The sequence below is a fragment of the Electrona antarctica genome, assembly GCF_951216825.1.
Source record: "Electrona antarctica genome assembly, chromosome: 10".
Taxonomy (NCBI): domain Eukaryota; kingdom Metazoa; phylum Chordata; class Actinopteri; order Myctophiformes; family Myctophidae; genus Electrona; species Electrona antarctica.
In genome coordinates, this window is record NC_136791.1 from 30,831,178 (window position 1) to 30,857,341 (window position 26,164).

The 26,164-nt window shown below is 43.2% G+C and overlaps 1 protein-coding gene across 1 annotated transcript in view; it reads left to right on the forward strand.

Moving 5' to 3' along the window:
• The first annotated feature begins 956 nt into the window (after nucleotides 1-956).
• The window catches only part of egln1a (egl-9 family hypoxia-inducible factor 1a), a 29,234-nt gene continuing 4,026 nt past the window's right edge, over nucleotides 957-26,164 (forward strand). Inside the window, exons 1-2 of the mRNA XM_079511776.1 lie at nucleotides 957-2,115; nucleotides 19,142-19,261. Of these exons, the coding sequence (XP_079367902.1) occupies nucleotides 1,312-2,115; nucleotides 19,142-19,261 (924 nt within the window). The 5' untranslated portion in view covers nucleotides 957-1,311. The remainder of the gene's footprint in view (nucleotides 2,116-19,141; nucleotides 19,262-26,164) is intronic.

The window sequence follows — 26,164 nt, forward strand, 5'->3', positions numbered from 1 at the left end:
GGTTCATATACTCGCGCAAGCCCATAGACTGATTAGACTCCAAAGCATTCCGTAAACTTCAGGGACAAACCAGTCTATGTAGAAGAGCCTGGCCCCATGAAGTGAACTGAGTTGTCGTAACTCTGTCTTACTCTATTGCTCTGGGCTGGCCCAGGCCGAGCTGTGCTGTGCCAATTGCTGCGGAAAATGTTATAGGACCTACAGGTATATGTGTATATTGTGTTCTATTGTGGTTCTATTGTAACTAACTCAAAGTTAGCAGTGGTTCAGGGCTGGCTGGTAACCGCAAGGTTGCCAGTTCGAACCCGGGCTCCCCCAGAGTTAGTGTCGAAGTGTCCTTGAGCAAGACACTGAACCCCTAATTGCTCCTGATGTGCTGGTTGGTGCCTTGCATGGTTTCCGCCGCCATCGGTGCATGAATGTGTGTGTGAATGGGTGAATGCAATGGAATACTGGACAGCAATGCACAATCTATGTAAAGCGCCTTGGATAAAGGTGCTATATAAATGCACCATTTACCATTTAAAAAAATTATCTGCACAAGGGCCCTCGTGGGGGTTAATACGGCCATGCTAGTTGCTTATTTGGGCTTGTTTCCTATAATGTTGTAATGTAAACCCACCTCACCTGTGATAAACCAGTGGTTCTTAAACATTTTCATGGTCAAGGACCCTAGATTAATATGTATTTTGTCCACACAGACCGTCCCCCCATCTGAAAATATATTGTGCCCACCCAGGGCAAAGATTTGTGTAGTTCAAATATTCCAAAATGACTAGATTTCAGTTTTTCTTTTGTGTGTGTGTGTGTGTGTGTGTGTGTGTATAGCACATTTACAAGCTCACAAAAAGTCGCACTGCGCACTTGTTGTGAGCTTGTAGATCGGCTATTTTCAAATAGTCCGTAACCATGGGGCTTGTTTTATTTACAGACCCCTGGTTGCTTATTTCTCTCACAGCGTCTGGCAACACAAATCCACATCGGCGTGGGGGACGGGAGGGCGCAGAAGCACAGCGCCATGCGACCGAGTCGCACCGATGACTAAACCCCCGAAAATCTCCTCCGAGATTCGCGACCTTGTCGAAAATGCGCTCGAGTGGACTTATTATTTGATACCCTTTGATTAAAACGAAAGAAGGCGATGACGGGGCGCACGGTTTCAAGTTGCGGGGGGAGCTGCTCTCTTTTCCTCCTCGGAGAGTGACGGTGGCGTAGCGTGGCGGAGGAGGAGGACTGTGGACAATTTCCAAAGTTCTCGTCTGTTGTAACAGGGGGTTGGAAATTAAAGGCGCAGTGCGCACCTTTTTCAAAATGTCAGACGTGGATAGCAGCACGCAAAGTGCGCTGGAGCTGGACCGGGTGGAGCGAGAGCGACAGTATTGTGAACTTTGTGGGAAGATGGAGAACCTCCTGAAGTGCGGTCGCTGTCGAAACTCCTTCTACTGCAGCAAGGCGCACCAGAAGCAGCACTGGAAGGAGCACAAGCTCATCTGCAAGGAGCCGGACCACAAAACGCAGGGTTTAAAACCACAACAACAACAACAGACGCCCGAACAGGCTACGCCGCCGGCCCCGCCGCCGCCGCCGCCGCCAGGGGACAACGAGGGACAGGAGGAGCGCTGCGAGCAGCGCGTCGCCCCGGCGGACACTCCGGACAGTGCGTCGCCGAGTGGCGAGAGAATGAAAGGGTTTATTACGAACGCAGAATCCCTAGATTCCCTACGGGGTGGTGACAAAGGGGCGGCGGGTGACTCTGACAATTGCAAGCCCAATGGGGAGACCAGACCATCTGCTCAGAAACTTGCCGTGGAATATATTGCCCCGTGCATGGCCAAGCATGGCATCTGTGTTGTGGACAACTTTCTGGGATTAGAGACGGGGAAGTCTATTTTAGACGACGTGAAGGCCCTGCATAAAGCTGGCAAGTTCACGGATGGCCTGCTCGTCAGCCAAAAAAGCGACTCCACAAAAGACATTCGAGGGGACAAAATAACGTGGATAGAAGGGCGGGAGCCAGGCTGCGAGAAGATCCGCTTCCTAATGAGTCGTATGGATGACCTGGTCAGACATTGTAACGGTAAACTGGGAAACTACACAATAAATGGAAGGACGAAAGTAAGTAGTGTGCAGCAAAACTCTTCCCAGAAACCGATTAGCATATTCGACTTACACTGCTTATTTACAGGGAAAATACCGTTATATGCTAATATAGTGCCGTTTGGGTGCAGGTGTTTTGAAATTACTTGGGATATAGCCACACTCAAGTGTAGAATTCAACTAGATACTTTGTCAGAGGCGCTGATAGATAGGTGATGCATGTCACCATGTGTGATGGCACACTAGTATGTATTTATGACTGTGCATCTCAACCTTTCTCAACGAAACTATGTATAGGCTAAACCTTTTTATTTATATTAGTCTGACCGGTCAGAACAATAGGTGCTCTCCGGCCGGCCACAAGTCCACGTGTGACCAATGCTATGAGTCAGCGCTGTGCTGTGCTTCCCACAAGGCATCTTGTGTTCACTGACCTGCCCTGACGTTGCTGTTACATGCCCACCACAGCCAGGGGGTCTAGACTAGAGCGGTGTCCTGTCCAATCCATACAGCTGACACTGACAGGCGGATATTCCTGCTTCACGACACTTAAAAAGCCAGACTTGAATTCATTTTACTAATAAATAAAATACTTATATTTTCAGAATACTTTCAGACACATTGAGCATGTCTTGATAATTGCCATATTCAACAGATTTCCTTCATATTATTTGCCATTATTTAATGAAATCCTGAGTTGATTAATAACTTAATATACACATTGGGGAGTTTAATAAATTGCTCAGTAGTTTATTTGATCTTTATTTATGCAGGTTAAGTCCCACTGAGTGTAGCATAGGTTTGTTTGAGTTGAAACATTTATTTTGGGCATTCAAATACGTAGAGGGAGACGGGCAACCAAAGGCAGAGACATGCAAGACAAGACGGGTCAGAGTAGTCTTCATGCTCACAGGGAGCATAGATGTTCTGTGTGGCTGAGCCACCAGACAGACACCACAGATTCGTTTAGACTAGACCTGTACGTGCCTGTCGGCCACCGGCCTACTTCAGAACGATGCAACTTGGGAACCTAATAATAACCCGTTGTCAAACTTGTCATAGCACCTGTTTTAACTATGTGTCTGTGTCCCCTTTGTGCCCATACTGTATAAGTGTATATGGAGATATATGTATCTGTCTTTCTGCCTGTGTCTGATGTGCAAACTGACTGTGAAAAGTGGACTGGTTAAGTAATCAATTGGCAGGTGTGGGGTTGCCATGGCACTCAATTGGCTGAGGCAGAGGCTGGAAATTGCACAGGTGAGGGGACACAGGTGAGGGACAGAGCCATTTGTGGTCTTTCTGGTCAACCGTGTGTCCCACAGACTTGAGTGGCACTGCACTCCCTGTGGTGGTTTGGAACGCATGTGTCGAATTTGAAGTGGGTGGGGCAAACGGTTCTCGAGTTACGTGCATCACACACACGCACGCAGACAGACGTGGTGCATTTATAGAAGGATGTTTCACTTTCATTACCAATAAGTTATCAGTACTCAATACTCGGTAACGATACGGCAGCCTTGAGTATCGGTCGATACTGATACATATCCGTTACCAGCGTGTATTTCTGTCTCTGATATCAGGCAGGCACTAGCACACTTTTTTGTGATATCACTCAAAAGGAGAACACAATATTCTTCCCCAGAATAATAGTCCACACGTAAAACGGAAATGAGAAGACCCTGTGTAACAACAACACAGACACTTTTAACATGTCTGTAGTGGAAAAATAATAAAGCCAGTAGTCTAGCTATAATGTGATTGATCTCATTATCAATCACAGTGTCTTGCTCAAGGACTCTCACTCAGGGGGTGCCTGGGATTGAACTGAAAGCCACTGGTCTGAGTCACTCCCGGCCCATTTTCCATTTCATCTCGTGCAGCCCTAGCATAAAGTAGTAGTTAGCATGAAATATTAATATTACAAGATGTTAAACGATGTCCTGAGATCCCCATCAAGTTATACTGTACATCAGCAAACCTTTTTGGCCATGCACCCTCTGTTACCTCCTGACCTTGCTGACGCCCCCCCCCCCCCCCCCCCCCCCCCCACATGCACATATATGAACCTGAATATGGCATATACTGTATAAGCAGCATAGGCTATATTCTGCATATACTTGCCATATATTGGCATAATATGTTAATATATTTAGAATAAAACCATAGCACCACCTTTTCATGTTGCGCACCCCCTAGAAGGCGCTCGCACACCACAAGGGGTGCACACACCACAGTTTGGGAACCACTGCTGTACATCATAGTCATAGGTTCAAATGTGAAAATATAGTTTTTGCTTGTTTCAAAATGTTCTCTTATGACAAAAAGGTGCCCGCCCGCCCCCCCACCACCCAAAACATACCCAATCCTAGTGAAGAGGGGGGGATATTGGCATAACTAACATAACAGTGTCAATGACATCGCTTTACTGTCAGGTGTCTCTAGTAGGAGAGATTTCCGCTTTCTTAAGGAAACTGACATTTGACCTACATTTTATAGAATCATGTAAGTAAGCAAGAGGAAGTCAGTCATGTGATGACAGCTCCCTGGCTGCTACAAGCCACTATAGCAATGGCTGTAGGATTCAGTCGATTCTTACAAGTAACGTTAACATGCAAGGCACACACTTTTATTTATTTTTTAATACAAACTAAATAACACAGGTCACAGTCTTGCGGATACTGATAGACCAGAAGCTATCTGGTATCACAGTAGTCACAGCAGACCTCCCAAAATGATGAATTTGCATGTTCAAAACATATAAAACCGTATGCTTAATTGTCCCGAGAATCTTAATTGGTATGTAATTGTACAGTCTGTGGATCACTGTGATATACATGCAATTGTGATTGTCTTATAAATATGTCTGTCGCAGTGGGCACAATAAGAACAGTGGGTCAGTAGTAAAACTGACTGCTATAATGGCAATAGTCGAGTAAAAAAATGTTTTACGTTCTACTAAATTCCAGCATATGATTGTCCCTCTGTTTACTAATGCCATGGTTCTCCAGGCAGTCCCTGGCCATGTTCCAGGTGTGGCCTTGAGAAAGAGGTCTCCTGTTTTGACTGCTTGCAGCTGTAGAGCTGACTGAAAGAAGACAGCAGAATCAGGATGAGGGCATAGCTAACGCCTGAGATAGACAGAGAATACCTGCCTAAAGCAACCGCTTACTACAAAGTGACTAAAACAATCATGGCTACTACCCTTCAAGGTTCAGCCAGGGTGATTTATGCGAACAATACAACAGGTAGGTAGCATGATTGTAGGCAGTGAAATTATGCAGTGCTTCATGCTGCCAAACCCAACATTAGAATCCTTGCCACAATATCAAGGCCAAACTCATTTAAAACCACCATTATGTGGCAACGTTTTAAACTTGAAGTGTGATTGTTGCATGGGTCTGAAACTACTATCACTGATCGTTAAGTAATAGTATATCAGTGACTATGATTTTAAGGCCCTCACACACTTTCCTGACGTCACGAGTGTCAGAAAGCATGTGTGTGTGCGCGAGCGGTGTGTACAAGGCCGTCGGTGTGTCGCGTTCGACAACCGAGACAGCGCTGTTGGTTGTCATCCGTTGATAGCAGTGGTGTGGCAGAGAGGAGGGCAGAGCTCTCTGGATGACTGTTTAGCCTTGCAAGGACGGGGTGGGGGCACTTTCGTCGCAATGAAGGTGGTAATGGCGGTACATAGACACACAGGTGCGTGCGTGCGTGCGTGCGTGCGTGTGAAACACCAGAAAATGTTCCTTGAAAGAAAATATAGTGCTTAATGCTCAAATGCATGGATAAACAACATTGTTTTTTTACTCACTATGACTAGGACTAATGCTCCGTCGGAATTACGTGAGCTCCCTGTTTTTTGAGTGGTGCTGTTTTTTGAGTGGTCCCCCTCCCACCCCCGGGGACCCCCACATGGTAACTCTGTTATTTCTGTACCGTTAATGACGCGGGGCGGCTCGCCAGAACACCCTGGGTGCGTCCCCCCCCCGGGAACCCCCACACGGAGTTGCACCACTCACTTCAGACGGGTGTGATTTTTACTACTTTCCATTGGTTCAATACTTTCTAAACAACACACAGACGTAAAGGGTGTTCAATAGCACTGATTTATCAAAAACCTTAAAAATGTAGTTATGAGGTTTCCTCCCGACAGCAACGATATACTAAACTAGATATCTTTGTCTCCACCAGGCCGAAGGCATGGGAAGAGAGTATGTTTTGCACTCCGTCCGTGTGTCCGTCCGTGTGTCCGTTCGTCCGTCTGTGAACAGCTAATCTCCGGCACCGTTAACCCGGCCGATGCCAAATTTTGCACACACACTCCCTGAGTGCCAACGATGAACCTCTGCCCCAAAATTTTCAGAACGGCCTGTTATAGCGCCACCAGGAGGCCGCTTTGTGCAAAATAAGTTTTTGGACAGTACACCTACAGAATTTGTCCAAACATCACGCAAATTGGTACACAGTCTCTCTAGAGCCATTCAACAAAACGGGTCTTTCAGACTCCATCCTGATTGGCTAAGATTGGCTTCCAAAGTTCGCAGGACTGCTCAGTTTCAAACAAAATGCTGCAAATCATGAACACATCGTGTGATTTCCGTGAAATTGCGCACGCACATTCCCACTAGGCCGAGGAAGAAATGCCACGTGAACATTTTCAACTCAGCCTCATGGTGGAGGCCGAAAAGTGTTTTTACCTCCAACTGCACGGATTTGTGGATAACTTTGTATGCCAACTCCCTAGAGGCCAAGGAAAAACCTTTGCCTGGAATTTTTCACATCTGCTCTTTATAGTGCCACCAGGAGGCCGACATATGTAAAGCACATTTTCTAATATTACTCCTTCAGATGTTATCCAAATTTCACGCAAATCAGTGCTCTCCATAGTCATGTGATCAAGACGGGTTTGTTTGATTTCTCATAATCCACCTTCATTGCCTACAATTGGCTTCTAAACTTTTCAGGAGTAGCCCGCTTTGTACCCGTTTTGTACAAATCGCCACAACTACTCAACGCAGCGTCCGATTGCGGTGAAACTGTGCATGCATATTCCCACAAGGCTGAGGAAGAAATGCCACTTGACAGTTTTCAAATCAGCCTCATGGTGGCGCTACAACAGGCCAAGCCGTGACACACACACACACACACACACACACACACACACACACACACACACACACACACACACACACACAAAAAAAACATGTTTATATTACTCCTAAACATTTTGCCAAACATCACACACTCCTATCCTCCTGGTGGAGACCTGTGCACAGAAGGGCACTTTTTCTAGTTCACTTTGTTTTCACTGTCGTAAGACTAGTGCTCATTCTCCAACAAACCGATGGGACAATGAATGGATACAGCATAGATTGACTAGATTATCTATTAAAAATGATGATGATGATGATTATGTTTGACTGGATGAGCACAAAGCTTGTGAATTCCTGTTAATAGTCTAGATATTGCTCAATAGCTGAAGCAAATTGACATGATGGATGTGTGTGCGCACTGTGCTGCAGGCACGTACAGTGGTGGTATTTATCTTTTTAACTAATCAACAACATTACATAATAGCGATACTATAAATACACAGTAGGCATGCGTTTAACATCTAGCCATGTGTCTGTCCTGTAAGTCCCCTGCTGTGCAGTTGTCAGTGTTTTGCTATGGTTTGTCAGTTTCTCTAGTGATTTTGAATTCATGAGATTGTGCAGTATCAATGCTGCAAGCCCTGCACCGCAGTTAAGCCTGCAGGCATCATGTTCATGTATTTCTTGTTAAGCGAATGTCAAGCTTTATTCAATTATTGGCACCTTACCAGTCAACTGTGCAGTGAGTAGAGACTAGAGAGCTGCATTCAGCAACTTTTTCCACACCTTTCACCCAACTGATCTTCCGACTTCACTTCACTTGACTCACTCTCTGTGGTAGACTAGACGGGACAACAAAGTTTGATGTGACGCACGGTCGCACGCTTAATGAGCTTGTTTTCTTTGTCTCCTTGTATTAATGAGGCAGTGTTGTAGCAGTACACCAGGCCTCTAGTCTGTCTGTAGCAAGACCCATGCACATGACTTGTGCCATATGGCCTTCTTATTCTTGCAACAATTATCTTAATTATTGCAAAATGAGTAGCCAATTGTATTTGTATTGTATTTGTTATGCCAATGAATTCCTCCCTGCACACTACTGTCTCTGTGTTGTCAACTTGTCACTGCTGTTGTACCCTACTGGCTCACCTGCCAGTGAGGAGCCCCCCCCCCCCCCCCCCCCCCCCCACCGGTCAACACACCTGGGGACAGGTGCCACCCCAGCCCGTAGAAGTATGCAGTGACAAATATCACCATGACATGTGTTGCGCAGTGACAAATATGACCCTCCCCCCGCCCGGCTCCCCTCCTCGGACTCACCATAGTGGATTCAAACACCTAGGCTCCGGTTGTGGGCAGGTACTTTACCACTACGCCCCCCGAACGTCCTTAGCAATCATTCTATAATTGATAACCTTTTTTGATTCGTTGAAGTTTCTTAAATATTATATAAATATATTTTGTATTTTTTAATATCATATGATCAATTCGATTAATCCTATTTTATAATTTGCTGTACAACAGTGTAATGCAAACATATTGATTTGAAATCTACAACTTGTGAGCTTATCTGCAATGTTCAATATTTGTTAAGTTATTGTTGTTTAATGTTTTGCCTATGACATGCCCAAACTACTAGGGATTGATTATTGATCGATAATGTTTTTGATTATCAGTTATTTGTTATAATTGATTAAATCTATTGGTTTGATTAGATTAACTATTGCACCTAATCAAGAATATCATTGATCAATGAATACAATTCTTCCACTGTGCTTAGCACAGGAGAATGAACAAGATGAAACACACCTCTTGGGTTGGAAATAAGCCTCCTCGTCCCAAGTGATTTCCTTAGTTTCTTCCTTTTTTACACTTAACCAATCGAAGAGAGGAAACCAGAGGCCTCTTCATCTGTGTGGATCTCAGTTGTAAGCTGATTTCATTGGATGCCTTTTAGCAGCCCACTCAGTTCAACTCATGTGCACTTTATTGTTTTATCTTTTGTTTTATAACGCGATATATTTTTTTCAGTGTTTCAAATTGCACAGATTTTAAAATACTCGGCCTGTACTATAATCTTACCAGTGTTACCTTGCCGTGTCTGTGTATTTCTCCTGTGATGTACAGTACAGACTGTATCTTTCTATTGTTCTTTGTCTGTCTGTCAAAAGAAAAGAATAAACTAGGTCAATAATTTACACAGGGAGTTCCTCGGTTGGCTGCATCCCTATCTTACTGATAAAACAGCAAGCTATACTAGGCTGGGCTCAAACTGTCACGATTCCCACACTCCCCAACACTGACTGTGTAGGGTCTCTATCCCAACTGTTTGTACTCATGTTTGGATAAGCATCTTTTCCGTTAAGCAGTACCCTCAGAGCTTTCCCTTTGTCCTTCCCACATTCAATGCTACATCAATAATTCAATATGCTTACCAAATTTGAACTGATGACATTACATTACTGTCAGAAATGTCTAGAGGCAAATGGCCTGTCAGCACAGATTGAGGATGTTTATGATTTTAGATTTAGGTTGTTACAGTTCAACTTTTAGCAATATGCCCAGCTTCAGCAGCTTCTAACGATACATTGTAACAGAGATACGATACACATCACAATTAAATACATGGTTGACGATACGATACATGGACTTTATTGGTTCATTCATGACGATACATTTCAATGATTTAAAATCGATACAGTAACTATTTGGCAAAGAAAATGTGTGGATAGTGCAGGTTTTTTTACACTTTATTATGGATATAAATATGTAAACACAGGGATTCTGTGGCAAATACATGGACATTGTATTTGAAGAAGTTTTCTAACTATAATTCACTCAGTGTCTGAAACACTGTCGTAGCTCCTCACTGGATGCACCAATCACTCTGACTTTTCACACAGGCATTGACCATAATATTATTTCAATTTGACAAATTATTAATTCATAATTACTTTATTACTGAATTAAACTTTCCCATCGACTTACATGGGACAATGCGAAAACTCGCATCAAGTATTTTTCTCTCAGAAACCGTCGGAGCTACAGTTACACTTGGAGGAGAGGTTCATAATAATTATTAAAATTAATGTAATAAATAATTACATCAGTCAGCCTCATGGTGGCGCTATAACAGCCCACTTTACATTTCGCCTTATAACTCTTGCACCGTAGGTCGTACAATCAAAATCTCACTTTCCCTGCATTCCTTGGGTCATGACGCATCTCCCATGTAGGCCACGCCCATTTGCGTCAGGATAGATTTTCCGCCATTTTGACTTCTCTTCAAAACACACTTTTTGCTCTTCCACCTACAGCTTTTGTGCAAATCTCACAAATATCGGTACACATGATCTCTGGACCTATGAGATTAAAACACCACAGGCAGAATTTCCATAGTCCATATCGTTCGGCTGTAATCGGCTTCCAAAGTTAGTGGGAGGGGCCTGTTTTACCAAAAATGACAGAATATGAACAGAATGTCCAATCCACCCCAAATTTTATTCACATGTCGAGGGTGTTTTAATCAACGGAGAGCCCAAAGCAATTCCATTTTCATCCATAGGGGGTGCCACAAATGTGGGGGAGCCACATGTGGAGCCAACCACACTTGGCAATTTCCCCAGAATTGCACCTTTCCTGTACTACTTGCGGGTCCATTATACATACCAACAGTCCTACAGTCATGAGTCCGAGACCCTAACCTAACCCTGGACGCCACGGTGAGATTTAACCCACAGCACATGTCGGGAGCCACAGGTGATTTTAAACCCGCAGCACAGGTTACTACATTAGTCCGACGGTGTTGTCGGACTAATGACTGTAGGACTGTTGCAGAACAATATGATTATGTTTGTATATCGACATAGTTGTATATTTTAGTTAAGTTTTGCTTTAAAAGAAGAATATATATTCAAAGATTTGCACAAATTTTCACGTTTTTTCAAAAAATACTACAAGTTTGTTCGTATCATGGCACGAAGTCAAACGCTATGATCCTGGCCGTGTCTTTTAGCGCAAGTCCCACTTAGCGTAGCGTCACCTTCAGAAAACCTGGTTTCTATTCAATTCATTGCTCAGCAATTAGATCCGGTCTATAGCCCGCCTACTGTATTATAATCAGTACATCAGTATGTCAGTAGAGAAGACGCCAGCCTCCACGCAGCCTAACAAGACATGGACCAGCTTGTGAAACAAATGTCGCCATCCAATCATCACCACTGTGAGTCTTGCTCATTTTTGCTGATATTTTATAGATAAAACTAGAAAAAGTGCACAGGTCTCCACCAGGAGGATAGGAGTGTGTGTGATGTTTGGCAAAATGTTTAGGAGTAATATAAACATGTTTTTTTGTTTGTTTGTTTCTTGCAACAATTTTCTTCATTTTGTTGAGGAAATGCAAAGCCAGATCACTCATATCATCTTGAGGATAGAATTCTGGATGAGCAGGACACTCCGGGCTACTCCTGAAAACTTTGGAAGGCAATCTTAGCTAATCAGTGTAGAATCTGAGAAATCCAACAGGCTCGTCTTGATCACATGACAGAGATCATGTGTACCGATTTGGATGAAATCTGTGCACTAACATAAACAATGTGTTTTGCAGAAATCGGCCTCATGGTGGCGCTATAACCGGCAGATGTGGAGGGATGCAGGGAAAATGTTTTTCCATGGCCTCTAGGGAGTGCGCATACATAAGTTGTATACAGATCGATGCAGTTATAGGTGAAAACAGGAATTGGCCTAGTGGAAATGTGTGTGTATTGTGGCATTTTGTTCGAAACGGACTAATCGTGAGCTTTGGAAGCCAATCTTAGCCAATCAGGATGGAAGATGGGAAATTGTGCAGATCCGTGTTGATCACATGACTATGGAGATAGTGTATACCGAATTGTGTGATGTATGGATAACATGTGTACGAGTTATCTACAGAAATGTGTTATGCCTAAATCGGCCTCATGGTGGCGCTACAACAGGCATGGATCGGGCCAACGGTGCCGGAGATTAGCTGATAACGGACTGACGGAAGGACGGACACACGGACGGAGTGCAAAACATACTCTCTCCCCATGCCTTCGGCCTGGTGGAGACAAACATACTCTCTCCCCATGCCTTCGGCCTGGTGGAGACAAACATACTCTCTCCCCATGCCTTCGGCCTGGTGGAGACGATGATAATTTGCTAAACAATTGCTTCATAGCGTAACATTTTACTACCAGTTCTTATTGCCAACACATGTCAATAGCTTCACATTTGCGATGCGACGTTGGGAAATGGGTCAATTATGGGTCAATTATACCTAAAATTATACCCATATAACGTATAGCTGACGCAATATATCATGTACAAAACGTACATTCCTCGTACAAAGCAAGACACTAAAATGTGAAGATTAACTCCATAAACTGAGCAAAAACAATTCAATTCAATCAACACAACTGCAGATTCTAGGAGGCTCTTCCAGGGGAGTCCAGGCTACGGCTCTATTGTGCTGTTGTCCATTCCATCCCTGGCAAAGTAATGCATCCCATCGCTGAGAAAGCTTTCACTTTCCATCCTGACCCAATGTCAAATTGAAACCGTCTGAGTCTGGTATGGTTTGCTCTTCCTGTTCTCTCTCTCTCTCTCTGTCATTGCCCTCATTCATTCTGTAACTCTCTGCTGTGTGAATGCCAGTTGGCCTCTAAAGCGGGTTCTTTGGAATGTAAACAAATGGCATGGCTAGCGGGGTCAGCCTCCTAATGAGGGCCACCAAGGAACGCGGAAGGACATAAGCAAGAGGAAAGGAGGCACAGACAGGGAGAAAGGTCAGAGGTCAAAGTAGTGCAGGAGGAAATCCTCCAGGCTTCTGACGCCTCTTATCTTCCATTGAGGAAAAAGTGCTGATGGTTGGTTAAACCCAGTCCTATAAATGCAGTATTTCCTGCATATTGGTAGTTATATATGGGAAGGAATATTTTTCAGCTCTTTATAAGTGATAGCAAAACCTTTATAATGTGAAATGGTATAATTTATAGGAAGGGGATCAGCATTGTCAGGATTCATGCACAGTAAAATATGTTAATTAATTTAACTTTAAGGAGTGTACAAGTGTAACCAAATGGATCCATTTGAGGTTTTAGGATCTAAAAATAAAATCCAGATTTTTTTTTCTCTGAGGTAAAAGGAATTCATGATTGTTTAAAAAATTGCAAACAAATAATACGGGGCACGGTGGCACAGTCTGTAATGCTGTCGCCTCACAGCTAGAAGGTCCTGGGTTCGAATCCCGCTGGGCATGCTGTGGGTGCTGGGGGCGTCTTCTCTCCTCCGCGTCATCAGTGCCCATACCCGAGGCGGGGTTGGTGAAAGGTCCTTTCTGTGTGGAGTTTGCATGTTCTCCCCTTGTCCCCTAGGGTAGGTACTGTCACAAAAACATGCAGTAATCCTGGTCTCTAAACTGCCTCCCCCTGGCCAGCCGGGGTGCCTAATGGAGGAAAAAGGAACTGGTCGGAATAACGTGTTCCTTCCACGTGCTACGTCCGACTGGGGAAACTCCCCCTTGTCAGGTGAAAAGTAGCAGCTTGGACTCCTCATGCATAGAAGGAAGCATGAGGTCAGTCCGCTGCCCCCCCAGGTTGGCAGAGGAGGTGTAGCGCCCAGGATTACATTAGATAATTGACATTGGGTGAAAAAATGGGTTGCAAAATTGTGGGATAAAATTGCAAACAAAGGTGTAGTGAAACGGAAATGGTGGGCATTCTATTTTGAAGTTTCATCTTTAAACGTTGGCTCTGAAGTTTCTGAACCAATCAGAGCATTGCATCCCTCCAGGCTATGGGTCCTATACGTCCGTCTCATGCACAGTGGTTTGTTTACAAAGTGACGAGAGACGGCAGAAAAGCCAGAGGATGTTTTTCTAACCTGTACACAACCTATATACATATTTTAGCGTGATGATTCGGTTGAAGTCATACAATGTCTGGATGTCATCTTCAATTGGATTAAAAACAGAGGATTTCTGTAATCGGTAGCACTGTTCTGACGGACGCGCAGATATGGGAATCAAACTGGTGAGCTTCATTTTTATTGGCTTTTATTGATGTGGCCCTCAACACGTCATCACGGAGCACGTTTTTGTTTTCAAGAAGTAATTAAAAAAAGATTGTTATGGACTTTTGCTATAAAAACACAAAAATGGCATCCATTGTTAGGTAAAATGGACTAAAATGGACAAGGCAAAAATGGTGAAGGCAAACGTTTCTGAACGTCTCATATCCTGCAAGTTTCTGCATGCTGAAAATAGCAGATCTACAAGTTCATAATGGACTCACGGCTGCGATGTGTTGTGAGCTTGCAGATCAGCTATTTATACTAGGGAGATGTGGACAAGGCAGTGGGACATGTCCCGTGTACCAGCACAGGTACACGTACCAGTGGTTGTGTACAGTCTAGTCTAGCGTAATCACTGAAAACACCAGACGTCCATAGCAGTCACGCGGTGGATAGACAGACATACGTTGTTTGTTGGCGGTCTGTGTGTTCAGAAGGTCTCTGAGTTCATGTCTGAGTTAACTCTGTTGTTGTCGCTCTCTTGGGAGGTCAGGGAGTTCAACACTTGATTAGTGCCTGACACAGAAATGATCTAAACTGGGCCGGGCGGTTAGCTCAACTGTCTGGGCACCTAGGCTGCTGAGCCAGCCTGACGGCGTGCCGCGGGTTCGACTCCCGATCCCGACGGCCTTTGCCACGTGTCTTCCCCCATCTCTCGCCCCATTTCCTGTCAGTCTACTATCAATCTATCAATAAAGGCAGAAAAAGCCAAAAACTGGATTTAGTAAATGCTTATCACTTGAAGCAAAAATGTTAGTTTTTTTTAAGCTGATTTGTAAGGTGATTTTTCCCTAGACTCGTATCTATGTCCATATACCACCGGTGCTTTTCATCAGACAGTTGAGTTTGGCAACCGTATTTTAGCACAAGCCCCACTTGGCACACCCCCACATGTCCATAATTAAGCATGTGCTGGAGTGTTTCCTGTAATGGTTTAAGCCGAGCCCTGCTCCGTGTTAAGACGAGGGGATGTTGCTGCCTCCGGGTTGTGCCAAATATCAGCGATCTCACACCTTTGGCCATTACACCCTACTCTCGCATCACGTTTGCACGAACACACTCTTCCTGGCGAAGACGAATATATTTACACTTTATGGCCTCCCGAGCTGAGCAGTGAGGGGGGGGCGTCACTAGCAGACTATTGGCCAACCTCCCTCACGCTCTGCACGTAGCAAGACCATTAAGATTACTGCTGCCTCTGGAGAGAGGCCAGGAGTCAAAGTTTACATCTGTTGACTGTCTTCTGCTCCCGCCCAACCTCTTCCCTTTTCTCTGTCAGTGCCTCTGCCTTTCTCTCGCTCACACGCAAGCACAGTACGTATGGACACACATGCAGGACCTCTAAACGGCATAGTTTGTCTGAGTGACAGGAAGCCTTTTGTCAGTCAACATGCCCCTCACCCAGCTTGAACCCCAGGAGTGCTACAGCAGGCCCCACCCTTCTCTCTCTCTCTCTCTCTGTGTGTGTGTGTGTGTGTGTGTGTGTGTGTGTGTGTGTGTGTGTGTGTGTGTGTGTGTGTGTGTGTGTGTGTGTGTGTGTGTGTGTGTGTGTGTGTGTGTGTGTGTGTGTGTGTGTGTGTGTGTGTGTGTGTGTGTGTGTGTGTGTGTGTGTGTGTGTGTGTGTGTGTGTGTGTGTGTGTGTGTGTGACGTGCTTGTGGAGACGTGCTTCATGGAGTAGTTTGTCAGGCATTTTCACTGAAGCGTGACTCACACCCAAACTGGATGTGGGATGTAGTTTTTTTTGTTTTGTTTGTTTGACACAGTGCTGATACTATGCATTCCGGTGATAACCTGCATTGTTGGAAAGATGCAAGAGAATTGTGGAATTTGACACTTAAAAATTTAACGACGGTACCCCCAACAAAGGAATGTTGATAATAAACAATCCGTAATAATAATAATTCAAGCCCGTCTAGCGCCACAAAAAAAGAAAAAATCCCCCAAATAATAAAAGAATAAACATAAAAAAAGTGATGATGATAATATTAAACTTTATTTGCACAGTTCCTTTCATACAGTACTTATAGGTGAAATATCTTTTATGTTAAATAAGAAAAACAAAACCGCTAACTGGGACAAAGAAAATATGAGAAGTGGTGCTATATAAAGGCTGTGTTAATGTTTATAACTTATACATGTTGTCATACACATGTCATGATAATACCGCCAATGGCCTTTGCTACCTGCAGGTTTGCAGCTAAACAAATTAAACTGCTTGTTGACGTACAACTCTGGCAAATGGGGTCAATCAGATTGATTCTGACTTTGGTCCAGGACGGTGAAGACGTTTAGTCTGCAGTGCTGCATGTATTTATAATAACCTTGCTATGGTTTTGTGGATCCAAGTGCCTGGAAGAATGTGGGAGAACTCGCCCATTGTTTATCATTATGACTTGGTATATGGGGGCTGAACTGACTGGCTGCCCTTAGTGCCCTGTATGCAGGGACATGGGGTATATGGGGGCTGAACTGACTGGCTGTCCTTAGTGCCCTATATGCAGGGACATGGGGTATATGGGGGCTGAACTGACTGGCTGCCCTTAGTGCCCTGTATGCAGGGACATGCAGAGAGTGGTATATGGGGGCTGAACTGACCTTAGTGCCCTATATGCAGGGACATGCAGAGAGTGTTACAAACAGTGGCAGTGTCTGAAACCCCTTAAGAGGGCACTTTTGGACAAAAGATTGCGAAAATGGCAGATCTACAAGCTCACAATGCGTCGTGCTGCGACACGTTTAGAGCTTGTAGATCAGCTATTTTCGGGCCGCAACCCAGCACTCTTTATCTAATGGAGATGCGGTGTAACGACATGGATTTCGAAACAAATTTGTTCAACGCAAAATTCGGCGTTCCTAGTTCAGGATACTTTGGAAAAAAGCAATTCTCCTGAATGCTGCCTTCCGGCATGGCATGGAAAGGAGTGGCATTTTTTTTTCACCGTAGTAAATGCCTGGAATTTATGGTGCATATGCATGGTCTGGAAAGGACAGTTGTTTTGACGGGTAAAAGGGCAGGGGCTCAAGCCCCCTTTGATGTCTATGTGTGCACGTCCCTGCCTATATGCACTTTTAACATTGTGGCAGTGCCGCTGTAACGGCGCTGTTGCACTCCTCACTTCATCTCATCTCATTTGCCTGCTTGGCGCTGAAGGAAAAAAAGACAAAAAAAAGTTGAATCAAATCTTTTAAAAATCAACAGGACCTTTAGAACAATTAGGATATTTCCCGTGTGCTCATGTCAATCATGGGGGGCACAGACAGCTGAGTGGTTAAGGCACGTACCACATAGGCCCTTACGCCTGACGGAGAGTTCCGGGTTTCATTCCCCAGCCCGACAGACCGTTGTTGCATGATGTCACTCACTCCCCAACACTCTCCCTGTTGTTTACTGTGTCTCGTCACTGTCAATAAAGGCAGAAATATGATATATACAGTTATACACTAGTCTCAATACCTGTCATTTCCACCCACCGTCCATCCGGGCTATGGGACTGCAACCACAATGATCCCATAGTCTGCTTTGTCACACTCTTTGTATGCCAATGGTCAATGTGTGTGTGTGTGCAAGTTGAGGTCCGTACTATGATCAACCCACTGAGGAGAGAACGCGGTTGAGGACAGACGGGTTTCTCAATTTTATTGTGCGTTTATAGTAGGGTAGTACTAGTAGGGTATTAAAAAAATCATGATGTGCTGGTATTCTGTATACATTCAAGAGACTACAAATATATGAAAGTACTTTATGGAACTTGGATGGACATTTGTAAAAAAAAAAAAAAAAGAAGAAAAAAAAACAGATCTACAAGCGCACAACACAATACGATTTAACTGCAATCACACATGTAGATTGGCTATTTTATAAACAATGTTTTTAATTATTTGGATTATTAAAAAAAAAGGAGTGGACCTCGTATGGAACCCTGGGTGCTCCAGTCAGAAAATAGACTTGCTTTGGGAATGTTAAACCCTGTACACTTTATTGTGTACAGGGTCTGTGACAGTGCACGTGCCGTGCACCCACTCACTATTTACACCACAGGTTTACAGGGGCTTGCGGGTTGAATGGGTTCAGTGCCAACACCCAAGCAGATCATGTATGAGCTTATTAGAGCAGGAAACTACAAGGGGAAGTTGACATGCACCACATGTCTCCGGTTTATTTTCCCGCTGGTTCAGAGTTTATAACATAGTGGCCGATTTGTAACTGAGCCTCCTGGTGACAGCCGGCACCGTCCTTGGCGTGTTGATAATTCATTGTCTTTGCCTCCCAACTGACTGACTCGTGCACTCGTGTCTGCATCAATATTTCCATCCATCTCCATGCAGTTCTGGTTAGAGTTGCCCCGATACCATTTTTTCAGACTGAGTACGAGTACAAGTACTTACTTTGTAGTACTCGCCGATACCTAGTACCGATATGAGTACTTTTTACCCACTTCTCATAGATACAGATGGATCTCAGATCTACACTTGTCAGTTGTCATTTATGCTTGTAGATCGGCTGTTTTTGGTGATTTTCTGCAGTATTGGGTCAGACTTGCTCCCGTTGCATTCGTTCAGCCTAGTGTCAATTGGATGTTTTGGTACTTGGGTCAAAGTATCAGGGCCGGTTCTGAGTACCGAGTACGAGTACTTGAGGGTGGTATCGGCCCGAGTAGCCGATACCAGTATCGGTATCAGAACAACTCTAGTTCTGGTAGTTCTGCATCTTGCTGCCCAAGTTGATTGATTTCACGCATACCGGGCGGTACATAACAAGTTTCCCAATTCCAGTAAATGTAATTACGTGCTTCAATGAATGTCGGTCTGCACATCCTTTTCTAAACATGGGTTTCTTTTTTCTGTTTTTCAGGCAATGGTAGCGTGTTACCCAGGAAACGGGACCGGGTACGTGCGGCACGTGGATAACCCCAATGGAGACGGAAGATGCGTTACATGCATTTACTACCTGAATAAAGATTGGGATGCCAAGGTATGTGAATGGATTGTGCAGGGGGAAATAATCGTCCTCAAAATCTAATTGTGTCGGTCCGCTATATCGAGTGCAGGGGTTAATGCTAACGGTTGCCCGAGTGCCCGTGGAAAGTAAATAAAACGTTCGGGCAAGTTTGCTTTCAGGTTGCCTGACGGGCAAGTAGTGCATTCTGTCTTCATTAAATATTATTAGCTATTCATATCTGAAGAACAATGCAACTTTTTTACAACTGGCAGTTTCAGTCATTCTGTTTTTTCCAAGTGACTGTTGCCACTCGGAAGTTATCGATTAGATTTAACATTGTTATTTTTTTCAAGCATTTTTTAACCTATTATTTCATAATGGTAAATGTACATTTCGGGCAAGTGGTCATGACCTTTGGGCAAGTAGAACATGACCTGTACTTTGGGCTCTGAGACCTTAGTATAGTGTCAACCCCCTGAAGTGCCAGCTGGATCTTGTGTACCGACCAAGTGGGCCAAATCTCATCTTTGTCACTGATCCCTGACCCTCCACTTCCCAGCAACCCCCGCTTACACTCAAGCCTCACTTGCCAGGTCCATCCTACACAATTCCACCATAATGGATGAAGTGGAAGTCAGTACGTGCAGCTCGGCCACTCTCCCTTTTGATATAATCCCATTAAAACACAGGGATCCTGCTAATTCAAGCCTTGCTTGGATAGCAACAGAAAGAACTGTGTTTTTCACATCGCTCATCCTCCGCCAGTCAATGTCATGGAGGCGCAGTCGGTCAGGTTAATTAATGAGATGTGTGCCGTGCAACTTCATTAGGCGTGCAAATATGCTGCCAGAGCACATTGTAGGCATTTGCAAAAACACTTTCAACCTTTTTGGAATGTCATAAGCAAACATTTGTAAAGATTTGTAAATGGAACATCTACTTGTACATCTATTGTCATTAATCCGACACGTCTTAAGACGGTATACTACAGACAGACAAATACTTGATTTGACCACACCAATAATTCAGAAAGAGAAACCATCACTAAAAGGACGTACATTCACGATTGCCTAAACCTTTTATGATATTATGTTTTTCTTCTTTTGTTCAATGTACATAGTACATACAAAACAACCCCCTTTTCTCACATGTTCAATGTACATAGTACATACAAAACAACCCCCTTTTCTGGATTTCCAGTCCAGTAGAAAAATCAGATGTTCAAGAATATATATATTTTTTTCTTCTTTTTCTTTTAGATACTAGAAAACTATTCAAATGGCTTCACAAGCGTGTAGTGAGCAAAAAACAGATGTAATCAGTTTTTCGCCTAAGCGTTGTAATACACATTTTATTGTGCATCATTCCGGTGCTCCCAAGCAGGTCAAAATAAACACTCTGACCCAGGGGAAAGTGTTATTATGAAGCCTATCGAGATGCAAGTCCCCCACACCATAGGTCTTCTGTTAGTCTCATGTATTTTAAAATGGAGGCTGTCACCACCAGAATAGTAGAGGAGGGGTGCAAATTGCAACAGGTAATCGAACTAACCGATTTTATTATAAAAAAAAAAACTAATGGGGGATTTTGGGGGAACATGTTTACATTTCTCTTTTTTTCCCCTGACGATTCCCAGCTCACCACACTTTGCAATTAAATAAGGCTAGTCAATTAGTAATTCAATTTTTTTTAATTTGGTTTCTGTTTTGTTAGACTTTCTTTGGTTAATTCAAAAAAACGAAAAAAAAACAAAACGTATTAATTATTCGATAAATTGAAGAAGTAATCAATAGAATCTTTAAGCAAAGAATGGATAGTTGCAGCCCTACAGAAGTGTTTGCTATATCTTGCATTAAGACACCAAATTCCTTTAGCCTTTTTGAGTCAAAGGTCACTGGCTGAGTGGATCAGGAGCTACTAGACGTTTTGACGCAAAACAGGATGCTCCACTTCAGCAAAGAACCATAGTCTTAATAACAAAACCAACAACTGTAAAATGGAACAATTGTGTTGAGTGTTTGTCTGAGAGGCCAGTGACAGGAAAAAAAAAGGCACGTAGGTATGGGAGGGATTGCTGTCTGCAGCCCCCCTGTCAGATATAATACTCGACCTCAAGACCTGCTTAGGGAATTATCTAATTACAGGAAACACTTTTTTTGCCTGTAGAAGTGTGTGTGTGTGTGTGTGTGTGTGTGTGTGTGTGTGTGTGTGTGTGTGTGTGTGTGTGTGTGTGTGTGTGTGTGTGTGCGTGTGCGTGCGTGCACGCTGCAGTGCATTTACAGAGGAGGATGGTCATTATAGGAATCATCTCTGAGAATTCCAAGAATTAAGGCGAGATCAATGAATGTGTAGCTTTTTGCAGAGATCCAGTTTTGCATTTTTTGTCCATAATTTATACAGTATCTTTCTATTAATATTGACAGGCCCGACCATGGTGTGTGGCCAGCCTTGTCAGGGGTCTCACATACTACTACTGGGTCCACGGTCACCTGCCACAAATATTAATCAGTGGTCTGGCTAGGACTTGTTTCCCCACCTTGAATGTATTTCCAAATTGTACAGTCTGTCTGTTTTGTTTGTATTTTGGCCAGTAAGTGGCATGCATTGCGCAGTAGGCAAACAGAAGCGTAACCTCAGTGGTCCTTACGCTTCGCCACCTTCGCCACCGTCCCCTCTAACTCACTTTCCCCCCAACCCCTCCCTCCCATCCAAGCCACGCCCCCCCCACCCCTCGCCACCGTCCCCTCACACTCACTTCTCCCCCCAGGCGATCCCAGTCTGCTATTAAAGTTCAACTGCATGCAGTGGTGGAAAGTAACTAAGTACTTAAAGTACTGTACTTAAGTACCATTTTGAGGTATTTGTATCTTTACTCTTTACTTGAGTATTTCCAATTTCCAATAATTTTACTTCTTCTCCACTACATCTCAGAGCCAAAATTTGTACTTTTTCTCCACTACAATTTTTTGGAAAACTTTAGTTACTAGTTACTTTGGCAATTTTAATTTTGATTAGAAAACATACATTAACCACTACAACCCTATACATTTCGGCCATTTGAAAATAGCCGATCTGCAAACTCACAATGCGTCGCAACGCGACACATTGTGAGCTTGTAGATCGGCTATTTTCAATAGATTTTGTACACATTTTGAACTTGTGGAATGATACATTCTACAATATGAGTACTTTCACTTTTAATACTTTAAGTACATTTTGATGACGATACTTTTGTACTTTTACTCAAGTACATTTTCAATTCCGTACTTTTACTTGTAACGAAGTACTTCTAAATTGCAGTATTGGTACTTTTACTTAAGTAAAACAATTGAGTACTCTTTCCACCACTGACTGCATGCGGGAACACACAAACACATTTGTATATTAAGTTATACTTGCATCTACTATAGGCCTATACCTAATTACCTATAATATGTCCCGTAGCAATATACACACTTTCCCTCTATCTGTGAGCAACTCCTCACAAATAAACAACCCCTTTCTCGTGGTCAGAAATCCAATGTGAGTGGGATTAAGAAAACACTCCCGCGCAGGGCTCTACTTGGCACCATTGTGCTCGGTTCTCCCCTTGGTAGGCTGTTTCATCGTCGTTTGTGATGATGACGCCTATCGCCGTGGTGTCGTGATAACGGGCCTGTTTTGCTACTACTGTACTAAATTATGTATCTGTCACATTTCTCATATTCCATTCCGATTGGCTAAGAAGTGTGCTCCGAGGTAGGAGTGGGGCGATAATGGGCACAATACGATATCTATTCTGTAGCGATATTAGGTCCTCGGTAACGATTATATCACGGTATTCGATATATTGCGATATACAATATATTGCAAGAGATTTCATCAACGATATATCACGATATCTGTCACTTTTTTTTGTGTCACAAATTTGTTTGGGTCACAAACTGGCCAATAAGTACATGGATCTTGCCTCCTCCACACAGTAACTTTGGAACTTGTCCACAACTTGTCTGTCCACAACAATGGAATGGTAGTGGGTACTAACTAATTAATCATCACTAAAATATGTAGTGAAAATGTAATTGACAAGAAACAAATAAAATAAGATGGACACATTAAAAGTGCTGAGCATAACATGCAATGAACCTGGACCGATTTCAGGTATTCATCACCAACTTGTTTTATGTATTGTAAAGTTGGACTCATTTTATTTCGCAATATCGATATATTGGCACACCCCTACTCCGAGGAGCACACTCATCATCATAATTCTTCGACCGCAGTCAAGAGATCATGGATTTCACGATGCCACGCCAGACTTTCCCGTCCTTCATTGCCATCCCCAGTTCCTGCTTACTGTGTGTCCCTAGCAATGACATCAGGGAACGACAGTGCTACCTCTGGTCTGCTTTGAGGCAGGATTCCAGAGAAGAAGGGAAGATATAACCTCATGATCAGCTCTGTAGCAGTGGCCGGCAAACCGTGTTCTTTTGGATCGGACTAGTGAAGAAACACGGGGAAGGTTGCCGTATATTAGATTAGTCGATATTATATTAGCAGCACACTACTAAAGTATGTGGGTTTCCAAGTTAAATATGTTTTGGAGCACAGACCATATCAGTATTCTCTACTAGACCATATCAGAACATTTCTAAACAAGTTGATCTCAGTCTAGACACATTATGCACATCATATCAAGCCATAACCTAGTCAGGGAGGTCAGAAGGCCACCTATTGGCCTAACGTGACAATTGGCTCCTGTCCTCTGTCTTGTGTTTGGTGTCACAGGTGCAGTAAAAGTTATTAGCGTGCACAAGTCTTGCCTTTTTATAGAGGGAACTGAATTAGTTCTACTACCTTCTTTGCTTTGGTGTGTGTGTGTGTGTGTGTGTGTGTGTGTGTGTGGAGACTCTGGAGAGTTTTAGTTTTTCTTTGTTTTTGTTTATAGAACTAGGTTGCCTGGATACTGACTCGCTGTCGGAGAATCAGAATGACATTGCTTTGGAATGTGCAATTGCGTCACTATTTAGATTTTTTACAACAGAATTTGTTGCAATCCCACTGTATGCCATTTCAAATGTAGACAGTTTGTTTGTGTGCAGTTAGTGTGTTTGGTGGTATTTAGACGATGCACGTCGGTACATGTATTGGGTTTAAATGAACGCCACTTCCTGGGATTGTGTATATTCATTATTGTAGGCATTCCACAGCAAGGTCATTCAACTGATTGCTAATGTTCAAGGTCATGGGATGGCCAGCTGGCCAAAACCATTCTGGGTTTGCTCCAAATCCATGCAGGACAGTACGACTGCGACGGGTTTTGAGCTTGTAGATCGGCTATCTTTGCTATATTTGAATTGAAAACCTGCATGCATTACATATGCATTTAGTTATAGTTATGTTAACTTTATGAACTGTTAACATAACTACATTGGACACAAAAAGACAATAACATTTTAATACTAGTCATTTAATACTAGTCATGAATTAATTAAAGCGGGTTTGGAATTGTAACGGCTCTGAAATCAATACTATATCAGTATTCTGATATTAACATGCGGGCCGCATTAAGTGAAGGTGGGGGCCGCATGTGGCCCCCGGGCCGCCAGTTGCCCACCCCTGATCTAATGTGTTGCATACTGAACATGTGCTAACTGTTCGTTTGCCTTAATTAACCACTTACAGGAGCACTTCACCCAAGATTCAAGATTGTGACCAATACGATTAGGAATAGGATTATATCTTTTGACAGGTCTCAAAATTGACCTTTTTGTACTTTGTAGCACTGGTGCTACCAAGTTCAAAATTAAGGAGCGCCAGAAAGAATGTAGGAGCACCCACCAAAATGTAAGGAGCACCAATATGTATAATGCAGTTGGATGGCAGAGAGCGCCCGTTTTGCTACAATCAACTGTTTTGGTCTCACTACAGCAATTATTTGCAGTGGCACTCATGCTCACAATTATATATTTAGGTTGCACAGATTAAAATTCAGGCACATTTGCGACCAAAACAGTCGCAAATTTTAGCCCTGCTTGATCATCTTAATTTGTGAATATGATTGAATATGATTGTTTAATTTGATTGTCAATATTATTATATTCTAATAATATAAAACATAGTAGCCTTAATTAAATGGAGGCTGCAGGTTTGTCTGTGCTTAGGGGGTTATGATTCTATATGCCCACCACAGGGCTCTGGTCAGGGATGACAGCGATGGTGGCATTTATGGATTTTATAGAATGTTGATAGTTGTACAAACAGACAGGGTTGGCATGGAACATACAAACAGACAGGGTTGGTATGGAACATACAAACAGACAGGGTTGGTATGGAACATACAAACAGACAGGGTTGGTATGGAACATACAAACAGACAGAGTTGGTATGGAACATACTTCCTCAAGAACACATTTTGGTCCTCCTGTTTGTCTGTAGCTGCATGTGAACTGCACGGTAGACACAACTTCACAACTGTGGTCCTGAACAACTGAGTGCTCATGCAGAAGCCTGAGCTAAAATATAAACTGGGTCCTAAATAATGGCTATTATAGGTGCCTGAAAAGGCCTGTACACAAAGGCAAAAATTTAACTATAGGGAATTTTGTACAAATAATATTGACAATATAATACATATATTACTGTATATGTTATGTATTATATGATTATTAATGACAAAAACTGCTATAAGCAGTAATATGTCAAAATGTTAATGACCTTTTTGACCTTTTTTGGTATTCAGACTTTAGTATCTGTAACACATCTAGGGGCCGCAATCTGCATTCAAATACTTTCCTAGAAGCTTTGTCATTGGTCGAAAAAAACCCAGTCGAAATAACTAACCAAACAGGAAGTAGACAGGCAAATCGACCAATGACAAAGCTTCTAGGAAAATCTTTGACTGCAGATTGTGGCCCCTAGATGTGTCACAGAGACTAAACATTTGTGGGAGTGTTT